The sequence below is a fragment of the Notolabrus celidotus genome, chromosome 13, assembly GCF_009762535.1.
Source record: "Notolabrus celidotus isolate fNotCel1 chromosome 13, fNotCel1.pri, whole genome shotgun sequence".
NCBI classification, from domain to species: domain Eukaryota; kingdom Metazoa; phylum Chordata; class Actinopteri; order Labriformes; family Labridae; genus Notolabrus; species Notolabrus celidotus.
The window spans coordinates 471,299-483,954 of NC_048284.1; the positions used below are offsets into that span (position 1 = coordinate 471,299).

Here is a 12,656-nt window from a genome sequence, read left to right on the forward strand (position 1 = left end):
ACAGGAGAGCCAAAATATAAGGAGAAGGAAACAAAGAGAGCGTTCAGCTTAAACGGATGTTTTTACTTAAGGGCCTGGCAAAAACACGAGCGCTGTTTGTGAGGCATGTCAGTTTAAGGGATCTGTGAAACCGCAGCAGATTATTCATACGAGTTTCTTTTTAATTCAGTAATAAGAACAACCTTAGATCACTGTTGCAGCATCACAGCACGGTTACACAAAACCATCCTCCAGTTTTTGAGATCGTGACTTCATGGACCTCCTTAGAGAGCCGGCTCTGATGCTAAAAGGAGGGTGAGCAGCTAGTCTGAAACTAGTCTTAAGATCAGCAGGCAGGAGTGGATTAAACTCTGCACTCAGAGCTGCTCCGCTGCATTTGCTCAGTTTTAATGAGAGTTATGAAATGCTGCGAGGCTGCGGCGAAAAACCTTCAACCGCTGGTTGGGAGAGGAAACTCCGACCAGATAGTTCGGTGTCACATGCAGACAGACGCTGCTGTCCAAGTTCAGCTCATTTGCATATTTCAAGAGACAGGATTGTTTATCCAGCTGCTGAAGATGCACATTTTGATAACAAATAAGGAATGTAAGTTGGACAAAACGGATCCGGCTACGATCTGGAGCGGGGCCAGGACGCCAGATGTTTCAGTCCAAGCCAACAAATAGATGTTTTAAGAGGACTTTCCTTTGTGCTTTGACTGTGTGGACGTGTCCTACCTTCCATGTTCATTTAAAGGATTATTTCACTTTGATTTTTATCTGTGAGAATATATCAGCACGAAAAACAACAACATGGCGTCCAAATCCTGCTTTATGGGATTTATGGACGAGGTGTTGGAAGTAGGGGTGTGACGATTCATCCATTACATCCATTTATATTCCTCTGATCCGACTACATCCATCTGTGCTCGGCTAGTTGTCCTTCCTGATGACATATATCGATCTAACATCGTTTTAAAAGACGTATCCATACTAGGAAATAACACATTGGATTTAAACACGGCAGACTTTATATGGATGTGTTTTTCATTCCCTTACAGGAAACAACAGGAATCTAGGACTGTCCAGTATCAAGGGACTTATTTCACAGTCTCACTGGTTGAATTTTTGGCTGAAAAGTTACTGAATCGTATCGTTCTAAATGAACCAATATCGTCCTTTAGTCCTATCGGCAACCACGAATCGTGATACGAATGGAATGGTTGTTAAAAAGAATCGTTACACCCGGAGTTGGAAGGTTCTTTAAATGAAAGTAAACCGACTCAGACATGGTCAGATGTTATTTTCTAACTGACTTGTTTCCTCTGATTGATAAGAAAGGACTCTGCTCTTCTGTCCTCCCTCACTGCATGAGAAAATAACTTCCATCAGGATCTACTTACAACTGGACGTTGGAGTCTCCCTTCTTGGTCCAGCCGATGCGGTAGAGGGCCACATCAGGGGCCCCGTGCTCCCACGTGGCTCTGAACGAGTTCTGCGTCACCTCAGAGAACTGCAGGTTTTTGGGGGCGGGGACGACGTCTGTTCACACACAAGAGGAGGAGAAGGTGGATGAGAGGAGGTGAAGGCGGAGGAAGGTGGAAGCCTGAACTGAGCTTAGATTAAAAAGACTGGGTTCACTTTAAGAAGGTTTAAGGAGAGGAGCGTGTTCAGACCTGTGATGGCGCTCCCGAGCATCACGGTTGCGGGTCCCTCGTCGTAGATCGGAGTGACGGCCACGTCGTATTCAGTCTGGGAGATCAGGCTGGTCAGATCCAGAGTGGTGATACCTCCATCCACCTCCGCCTGCAAGAGACAGATTCTTTTATCAGTGAGTGACCGTGAGGCTTGGACCAGGTCTTAGTTATGCTGCTATAGGCTTAGACTGACACACTGGGATCCTGTCTTTCCCTCTCTCTCCTCTCTCTGCCTGTCTCTCACTTTAACTCTTCCTGTCCCATTAAAGTTACTAACCATAGACCTTTCTGGAGTCCCTGAGCTCCCTTGTCTCGTAGGTTCCTCTGGATCTCTGCTGCTGTGGACGTGGTCCAGACTCCAGCTGCTACAACTACTACTATCCGTCTCCCCACTATCATCTCTCTCTCTCTTCATCTCCCTCTATCCCTCTCTCCAACACGGTCTCAGCAGATGTGTGTCTAACATGAGTCTGGTCCTGCTGGAGGTTTCTGCCTGTTAAAGGAAGTTTGTCCTTGCCACTGTAACTTGCTAAATGCTGCAAAGTGCTCTGCTCATGGTGGATTAAGATGAGATCAGACAGAGTCCTGTCTGGAAGATGGGACTGGATCTGATCCGGTCTTGATGTTGGGTCTTTGTTAATAATAGAACATAGAGTACGGTCCAGACCTTTCTCTGTTGTGATTTGGTGCTTTATAAATAAAGATTGATTGATAATACTGATAGATGAGTAGAGATCAATAAAACCTTAGAGTTTTAGAGAAGAAGTCTCTGAGACTTGTCTCCTCCGTCAGGTTTTCCATCTCAGTGGAGTGAAGTGGAGTTAGCAGCAGCTTTAATCTAACATTCTTCTACAGAGACATGAAGCCGTCAGCTGTAATCCTTAAGAGGAGCTGATCTGCTGCTCGTCATCCATCAGAGCTTTCTGGAAGCCGCACACAGGTGTCTGTCAACCGAGCCTTTGGCTGCAGATTTATCCTGGACTGTTTGTCCTGCTCCGACATCCAAGTGAGAAATTATGAGGACGGAGCGGTGCCGGGCTGAAGGCCTGAGTCTGGCTCCTCTGCCAGCTTCTCTCGTAAAGATCGGCTGACGTAGAAGGAGCTGTAACTCTCTGTAACTCTCTTTCCCAGAACGAGATATCGCTGCTGAGTAAAGCTCTGCTCTTAAGGAGCTCTCAGTGAGTTTTATTGCTGAATGCAACTCCTGAATGACCTTACAAACAACTCCAGCACTTTCAGAGCGGGTTAGCAACTCAGAGGGAAAAGAGCTGAGCCAAGAGAGGAGGTCACAGCCGGACATCGCTTTAAGCTTTTATCGTTTATTGTGACAACTCAGACGACGCTGATATTTCTTACTGCTGATTAACGCTGGAGATATGCAGACAAATAAAACCGAAGTGTCCACTCAGCTCTCAGAGACTCTTCACAGTTTATCCAGAGAGATAAAACCGACTCATAGTTTTGTTTTTGTTTAAAGAAACAACTCATTATTCACTCCAACTCCACACATCCATCCATCTTCTTTACAACAGAGATCATCCGTCTCACTGCTGATGGTCTGCTTCTTCAGGTTATTAAGAAGCATCACCTTCAGTCTGTTTTATAACAGGTTAAAAACTACTCACTGGAGCTTTAATCTGCAGCTTGTTTAAAGGTGACATATTCTGCTCTTCTTCATCAACATATATTGGTCTAAGAGGTCCCCAAAACATGTCTTTAAAGTTTATTGCTCATAAAAACACTTTGAAATCAGATTCTGGTCTGCCTGTAAACCCCTCTTTTTCAGCCCTGCTCAGAACAGGCTGTTTTCTGTGTCTGTGCCTTTAAATGAGGATGAGCTCTCTGACCACGCCCCCTCAGGAAGTGGGCGTGGCCTCGGCTGTCCAGCACGTTGATCTAATGTTTACATGTTGGCTGAATATACACGGCTGCTCACAGACCCGCGTTACTTCAACCCTCTGAATCTGATCCAGAATCTGATCCTGACGGAGAGGCGCCTGCAGCAGGACCTTTCTGAACCATTGGTCACAGATTTAGTGTTTCTTGTTGTTTTATTTGTCAGCATGTCGATGTGTGTCTTGGTACACAGCTACCAACATGTAGCTATGTGGCTATGCTAACTAGCGCTAGCACTTTTCCATGATAAATAAAAATCATCCACTAGATCTTCAAATCTGCAGACGTGGGGAGTCAAAGCGACCTTTGTGTTTATTAAGACAGCCTACAACTAGCATGCCTCCCTCCTAAGCTCCTTGTTAGCACACATGTGTGCAGGGAATGAAAAACGGAGGAGGGGTTGAGTTGTATTTTATACAGTCTATGGGCTGAACAAGCTCCGAGCTCTGACTTCCTGTTACAGACCGGATGGCGTTGTGACGTATGAAAACACTGAAAACTGAAACGGCTGGTTTCAGCACACATTTACAGAAAGGTGGAGAAATCAGAACAGGGGCAGAATGGAGTCTTTTCATTCTCGGGGGGTTTGTAGACAGGGACACAGATTTCAGGGAGAGAACCATTAAAAAGTCCATTTTGCATGATATGACACCTTTAAGAAGCATCACCTTCAGTCTGTTTTATAACAGGTTAAAAACTACTCACTGGAGCTTTAATCTGCAGCTTGTTTTAAACTTTAACACCTGTCGGATCATTCTGAAGACAAAGGGATTCAGAGAGCCAGAGAGTGGGCCGAGCTCTTTAAATCATTCAGTAATCCCGTATCGGGTTCAGAAGCCGTCTTTACCTCCTTCAGTTCTCCTTCATCTGGTTTATAGTTGATGATGTATTTGAGGACGGCTCCGGGTGCAGCGTCCCAGTTGAGCTTCATGGCGCTGTGAGTCACGTCGGAGATCCTCAGGACTCCAGCAGGAGCCGTGGGCACTGAGGGAGGACAGGAGAGAGATCTTTGAGAGGACTTTACACGGTTCTGACGGAGGTGCAGCAGATCTGTTTTTAAGTGTGTTCGAGTTTAGAATCCAAACTCAATGAAAGAGATGTTTTACAGCTCTTATCAAATATCTGCTGATATGAAACATTCAGGTAAAGTCCTCACCTTTCAAATACAAGAGACGTATTTGAAAGGATGTAAAGTGTCCTGCATACACAACACTGCACAGAGTACATGTTTGCAATGCTTTAATACTGATCCTGTTTGGACTCGACACACACCCTCCTAAAACAGACCTACTTTAACAACACATTTAACACACTCCAGACACAAACAGGAACGGTTTAATGATACATAAATGCAGTTTTCACACATTTCATGAGACTAATATGCAGAAATGTGAACGAGTATGAATTAAAGGTTAAGTACAGGTGACTCCGGTCCCTTCCAGGGGGACGCTGGCAGCTTCTCCAGACAGGGCGAACAGTCTGATGCCGTAGGCGGTGGACGGTATCAGCTTCTCCAGCTGGACGGATGTGACGTCGCCTCCAACGCGTACCTGCAGAGAAGGAGGAAGAGAGGGAGGGAGGGGGAAAGGGAAGAAGAGAAATAGAGGGAAGAAGAGAAAGAGTGTGAGGTGGTGTATCAGGAGAAGCAGGACTCTACCAAAGTGATTGGTTCTTTCTTTTCTGGTCCAGTGAAACAAAACTGCATTAACTTGCAGATCTGTCTCAGCAGATGTGTGTCTAACATGAGTCTGGTCCTGCTGGAGGTTTCTGCCTGTTAAAGGAAGTGTGTCTAACATGAGTCTGGTCCTGCTGGAGGTTTCTGCCTGTTAAAGGAAGTTTGTCCTTGCCACTGTAACTTGCTAAATGCTGCAAAGTGCTCTGCTCATGGTGGATTAAGATGAGATCAGACAGAGTCAGGTCTTTAAATCTGTTACGGCTGCACATTCTGGTCTTTGGGTTGCCAATCATGTTCCCAAGCTTAGCGTACATGTCCGGATCTCGTCTCTGTGATGGTCCACGCTGTGCCACACGTGAACTACGTTTTCACATGAATCAGCATTCAGTCAAATCTGCTGGATGATCCCCGGCTCGGCTTCAATCAGACGTCCTCCCTCCCTCCCTCCCTCCCTCCCTCCCTCCCTCCCTCCCTCCCTCCCGCTAACGTTTCCAGGAAAAACCAGCTCACGTTCAATTAGCCGTGTTCCTCTGCCGTGTAGTCGCACGTGTGGATTAACACCACAGAGGAGAACAGCATCTGTTCACTTTATATCATTCTGATGACTTCACACCATGAGCTAATCTTTCCCATTACCCGGCGCTTCTGAGGGCTCGGCTTTCTGCAGACCTGGCCTGAGCTGCACGGGTTTACGTCCACTTCCTTTTCTGCAGAGTGATTATTATCGTATGGACATCTGGAAGCAGTGAGCGGCTCCAGCAGAAGCCCGTTCTTATAAAATTAATGTGGAAACACTGAGTGCAAAATTAAGATGTGTGTGAGTGTGAGTGTGAGTGTGTTGCTCAGAAGGGTTTGAATCCTTCTGAATATAATCTCTGGGGACCCTGAAGTGTTTATCTCCTGAGAGGACTCCTTAAAGTTTCCATTCATCCATTTTACCATCTTATAGCGATGAGTGAATGAAGGTTACTTTACCTCCCTCTCCTGCTGGGGCTCGGAGGCGTTGATGGATTTGTAAAGAAGCATGTAACCCGTGGCTCCGCCGACCTCCTCCCATCTCACCCTCATGGTGGTGGAGCTCTCATCGTAGACGTTCAGGTTCCTCGGGGATGGCAGCGGCACTGAGAGGACAAATCAGAATATCAGATGTCACTCAAATATCTGAGTGAGTCATGAAGGATGTTTTCTTAGTTTCAGAGCAGAGGAAAGGATAATGACTCAAACAGACGGGTCATGTTGAAGTCGTATTTTACAAAGTCTCAGACGTCGTAAAGCTGAGCGCGTCTGACTTGCAGAACGTCTGGTGTCACATGTCCGCTGAGGGGTTCTGGTTTTTACATGATATTCAGTCTGCGGTGGGTTTGAATGGAGAGAGTTTTTAAGGGTTTAAACAACATTTTAAAAACATTAGAATCCCTGTTTAAGGGTGGGTACGCTGAGCTGCTGTTTGGTGCATAAGCACAGCAACAGTCAGGACCCGTCCCCCCACCTGACGGTGCAGGGACTCAACCCTTTCATCCAACACACTGGGAACTCCAACACATAGGCAGAGAGCATGGGAGCTACAGCTAACAGCCAAACTCCACCAGATCTATGTCCAGTCTGTCTCTGATCCGTCACAGCACCAGATCTGATAGGTTTCTATTCTAGTCAATGTGTTAACTTCCACTGGATCCGCTCCGTTGCGTTCCAGCTGCATCTGAGCCCTCCGGATCAGATACACAAGACGGACCGGATCTGGTGGAAGTCCCGTGTAAGCCCACACCTGCCCTCCGCCTCTCACCCAGGGCAACTCCAGCAGAGAAGAGAGTCCAACCAACCCCTCTCCAGAAGGTCTGCTTTGAGGTGAGACCGATTATATCTAGCCGGTTTCTCTCAACCTCCCGCACCATCTCAGGTTCCTTCCCTGCACGCCCTCGCCCCCCCCCCAATACCTGGCTGACCTCCTCCACTAACACACTCCATCTCAGAACCTAAGGTCTTTGGACCTGGGTCTCCTCTCCTCCCCCCTAAGCTGCAGATCTTTGGAGACAGTCTTCAGTGTGGCAGACCCTACTCTGTAGAACTCTCTCCCTCCTGACATTCGCAGCGCCCTGACCCTGGACGGTTTTAAGAAAGCAATCAAAACGCACCTTTTCCTCAAGTCCTGTGCCCGTTAGATATCCCCACCTACCCCCCAGACCCCCTACCTGACCCTGTGAAGCCACCTTGAGTTTCTTGAAAGGTGCTATATAAATATCAGTTATTATTATTCTCCACCAGAGAGGTGATGTTCCATGTCCCAGATCCCAGTTTCCATAACCGGGGATCGGACCACCTGCAGGTGGTGAGCCCACAGGAGGATGAACCCAAAGTCACCCATTCAGACTGGGCCAACCCCAGGTCTGGCTCCAGGGTGGGGCTACGGTGACTCTCTGGGGAACTCTTTCATTGTGGTTTTCACAACGCACTTTGTCTGTCCCTGTTTGCCATGGGAGACCCTACCAGGGGGAATTACCCCCTAGGGTCATTGGGGCACTCAAACCCCTCCACCGTTCTAAGGAGTTGACCCATGGAGTGAGGTTGAATAGTGTTGTTGCTTTGAATCCCCGTCCCTAGTGATCTCTGTTTCAGCTCTATAAGAGATCAACAGAGGACACTCCAACCTCTCCCACAGCCTGAATCCTTCATCCTCATCCTGTCAGACTGCAGAGTGTCTTCAGAAGGAGTTAGAATCTGAGTGTTAGTCTGCAGAAAGCCTGAGTGATCTCCAGGCTGTTGATGATCCGAGCGTACGACAACAAATCAGCAGCAGGAAACATCAATAAAGAAAAGAGACAAACATTAAAGGAGGAATAAGAAATAAAAGCACTTAGCACATCGTGAAGTTTCCTCTGTTTATGAGAGACAGATTTCAGAGACCGCTCTGATTTAAAAGAGTCTTAACTTTTGTCTTTATGGCTCAAAGAGAGATTCACATTTCACCCTCCTCCATACTCTCACATCAGATCCAGCTGATGTGAGAGTATGGAGGAGGGTGAAATGTGAATCTCAAGTCCCGGGACTCTTCTCTCGTTGGGTTTATACAGAAGAAGAAGAAGAAGAAGAAGAAGAAGAAGAAGAGGAAGAAGTGGAAGAAGAAGAAGAAGAAGTGGAAGAAGAAGAAGAAGAGGAAGTGGAAGAAGAAGAAGAAGAAGAAGAAGAAGAAGAGGAAGAAATGGAAGAAGAAGAAGAAGAGGAAGTGGAAGAAGAAGAAGAAGAGGAAGTGGAAGAAGAAGAAGAAGAAGTGGAAGAAGAAGAAGAAGAAGAGGAAGTGGAAGAAGAAGAAGAGGAAGTGGAAGAAGAAGAAGAAGAAGAAGAAGAAGAGGAAGTGGAAGAAGAAGAAGAAGAGGAAGTGGAAGAAGAAGAAGAAGAGGAAGTGGAAGAAGAAGAAGAAGAGGAAGTGGAAGAAGAAGAGGAAGTGGAAGAAGAAGAGGAAGTGGAAGAAGAAGAAGAAGAAAAAAGAAGAAGAAGAAGAAGAAGAAGTGGAAGAAGAAGAAGAAGAGGAAGTGGAAGAAGAAGAAGAAGAGGAAGTGGAAGAAGAAGAAGAAGAGGAAGTGGAAGAAGAAGAAGAAGAAGAAGAAGAAGAGGAAGTGGAAGAAGAAGAAGAAGAGGAAGTGGAAGAAGAAGAAGGAGGGGAAGTGGAAGAAGAAGAAGAAGAAGAGGAAGTGGAAGAAGAAGAAGAAGAGGAAGTGGAAGAAGAAGAAGAAGAGGAAGTGGAAGAAGAAGAAGAAGAAAAAAGAAGAAGAAGAGGAAGTGGAAGACGAAGAGGAAGTGGAAGAAGAAGAAGAAGAAGAAGAAGAAGAAGAAGAAGAAGAAGAAGAAGAAGAAGAAGGGTAGAGAGGTGTAAAGGAATCAGACTTACAGGTGGTCTCGGTGCCTTTCAGAGGCTCGGTGCTCATCTCACCAACCATGGCGTAAACATTGACCACGTACTCGGTCAGGGGGGTCAGACCCTCCAGGACTGTGGTCAACACTGAGCCGTCCACCAGCAGCTGGAGAGACAGAGGACAGGCGATCGTTACCTTAGAGATTTTACACTTTTTAAAAAACAGGTTATAAAGTTTAAAAAAAAAAAAACTATTAGGGAATAAAATCATTTTTAAACATATTTTTTAAACAGTTGAATCAAGTACAAAATAGAAATTAAAAATATTATAAATAAGAAAATAGAATACATTAAAAAAAATATTAAAAATAAAATAAAGTTGAGGTAAAATCAGGAAAGACGGTTCTAAAGGAAAGTCTTAAGAAATCACTGACTCAGCAGGTCTGACCTCCTCTGGCAGAGGAGTCCATCGTGTCCCCTTTAGACTCAGTGGAACTTCTTGATCTTATATCTTGTTGAGTTTTAATGTTTTTTAGAGTCAAAACAAAACAAATAATGTGTTTCTCCTCTACCTTCTTATTCTGATCTTATTTGACTCTATTTTATTTTTGTTTAATCTTGATCTCTTTAGGGAGCCTTTTTAACATCTGGCCAGGGACTACAGATGTAAACTAGCCTTTTGGCTAACTCTGGCATATTTACAGAGGTGTTCATTAATATGCACTTTTAAAATAATAAATAAATAAATGCATGTCGATCCTTTCTCAAATTGATATCCCTCTTTACTTTTCCTCGGCTTAATAGTGAACTCTGCTGAACGTCACTCTCAGAATAGAAAGTTAAAACTCCTTATTCTGAAATAGAAGCTCAAAAATCCTCCTGAACAGACAGACTGTATAAAAATAAAAGCTTTCATGATGGTCGATGAGATTTAACATTTTAAACCAAAGTTTTGTGCAGCAGCTCGTCAGTCTAATTTAATCTGGTGAAAACTAAACTCTTGTGAATTAAACTTCTTGAGTTTAAGGGATCTAAGGACTTCCACACTCTGCCAGGATGTAAAATAAAGAGGTTTAAAGGAAGTTCATTGGCTGCAGAACTCAAGATGATAAAAATACGTGTCCACAGATATCGGCCAACGTTTATTTCAAAATGTCAAACTATCGTCTTAAAAAACAGACTTTTTAATCTTATATCTTGTTGAGTTTTAATGTTTTTTAGAGTCAAAACAAAAAAGCCAGGAGGCAGGTCCTCCATTATTTGGGAAGTCACTCAGAATAAAAAGTTGGATTCTATAGGAGGAAAGAAAAAGCTGCAGCTGAATTTAGTTGGTCCTTATTTTGAAATTGAAGCACAGACTCAGTGACTTACATCTCAAACATCTCCTGAACAGACAGACTGTATAAAAATAAAAGCTTTAATGATGATTGATGAGATTTAACATTTTAAAAAGCGTTAAGTTTTGTGCAGCAGCAGCTCGTCAGTCCCAGATCAGACGTCTCCTCCTCCTCAGACGTTAATCTGACTCATTGAACAGCAGAGCGTTCCTGTCGTATGAACGGATGAATCAGAGGAGCGGTCTGTCAGATACAGATTCTGTGAGTCCTGATAAAGTTAAAGCTTTTGGATGGAAACTGCAGCTCTGATCTTTCTTGGCGATCAGCTCATCAGCATTTATCAATCAGTGATTGGTGACGGTCCAGGCTCTGGTTTTTTCACCTTCGGATGATTAAAGTCTGCTGAGCTCAAACTGACGTGCTGCGTTCATGTGCTGGTGGGAAAGTCCTGGTGAAGGATGTCCAACTGGCGGCCTAACAGTGTCACATTCCTGCGCTGCTCTGCTGGAAAATTAAACCCAGAGGGGAAATGACAAACAAACACCGAGAGGCTGCGGCTCCTCCAGCTCGTTATCTGCACACAAACGCACCTTCCATCAAATCACTGACGTCTGTTATCCATTACGCTCAGCCGGCTTCCAATGCAAAGCTCAAAGTATGTTCTGAGGCCGAGGGTCGTTTTTAGAAAAGCTGCAGGAATGAGCTCAAGATTAAAAAAACGACTTCAAGAAGTTTCTGCTCTCAAAAAAAGAGTCGTGTTTAATTTGATTTGGAAACACTTTCACCAAACAATGTTCTGATTCATGTCTGATCACTTCTGTCTGCTGAACCAAACTCCAGTTTCAAAAGAAGCCAGACACAAAAGCAGAATCAATAACAACAGAAGAAGAAGAGCTCAGGGTTCTTTAACATATTCCCAAAACAGGCTGAGTCCTCTTCACCAGACAGGAGTCAACAGGACACAACAGGACACAACAGGACACAACAGGACACAACAGGACACACCAGGACACAACAGGACACAACAAGACACAACAGGACACAACAGGACACAACAGGACACAACAGGACACAACAGGACACACCAGGAAACAACAGGACACAACAGGACACACCAGGACACACCAGGACACAACAGGACACAACAGGACACAACAGGACACACCAGGACACAACAGGACACAACAGGACACAACAGGACACACCAGGACACACCAGGACACACCAGGACACAACAGGACACACCAGGACACAACAGGAAACAACAGGACACAACAGGACACAACAGGACACAACAGGACACAACAGGACACAACAGGACACAACAGGACACAACTATACACAACAGGACACAACAGGACACACCAGGACACAACAGGACACAACAGGACACAACAGGACACAACAGGACACATCTATCTCACTTCCTGCAACAGGAGAAGACCAGGATATAATTCACTAACACAAAAGCTGGATACTTAAGTCCATGTAAACTCACTCTATGACCATAAGGTGTCTCTGGGATGTAAAGACAAACCTTAGGACCTGCTTCTGACTCCTAAAGCTGCGCCTCTGTCCCACCTCTGATGTGTAAAACCACCCAAGCTGTCCATTAAGGGGGTTGTAGATTTACTCCTTCAACCTCTTAGAGTCTGTTTATTGACTCCCTCCCTTACAGATAAAACCCCAGGTTCAAGGTGACGTGTGTTTCTAACGTGAGCTCCATGTGATCCAGGATTCACTCTCTCACTGCCCAGGCTGTGAATCACTGTGGATAAGGTCTGCGCCTCGTACCCAGCATGTAAATATAAGCTTGTGTTTGTAGATCCAATGTAAACACGTGAAAGAGGAGCTCAGGGCCATATGGGGAGACGACCCAGTGTGAGGTCTATAACGTTAAACTAAGTGGATCCAGCGGAAACTCTGCTTGATTTGAGACCAGGCCGATTCTAATCACTCCGTCTGACGGGGGCCAATAAAAGCACAAAGGATGGAAAAGACCCGCTGCTCTGTTTTTAAAGATACTGGGGCTGACGGGAGGTTAAGTGTAAACTAAATGCAGGTTTACCAAAGCGACTGGGATCCAGATTTCAATCCCCGAGGGACCAGCTCAGAATGAAAGCCAGACCCGAGCGTTTGGAAACACTCCAAGAGTCGGCTTTTTACCTGTGAAGTCCGTCACGTGGGATCACATTTAACAGAGGATTAAACCGCAGGTGGGACGTC

General features: G+C 45.2%; 1 protein-coding gene across 1 annotated transcript in view; it reads right to left on the reverse strand.

The window, feature by feature from the left end:
• Window positions 1–12,656, reverse strand: part of col12a1b (collagen, type XII, alpha 1b) — a 148,630-nt gene that overhangs the window by 85,574 nt on the left and 50,400 nt on the right. Inside the window, exons 23-24 of the mRNA XM_034700056.1 lie at window positions 9,130–9,259; window positions 6,222–6,367 (exon numbers count right to left, since the gene is read on the reverse strand). Of these exons, the coding sequence (XP_034555947.1) occupies window positions 6,222–6,367; window positions 9,130–9,259 (276 nt within the window). The remainder of the gene's footprint in view (window positions 1–6,221; window positions 6,368–9,129; window positions 9,260–12,656) is intronic.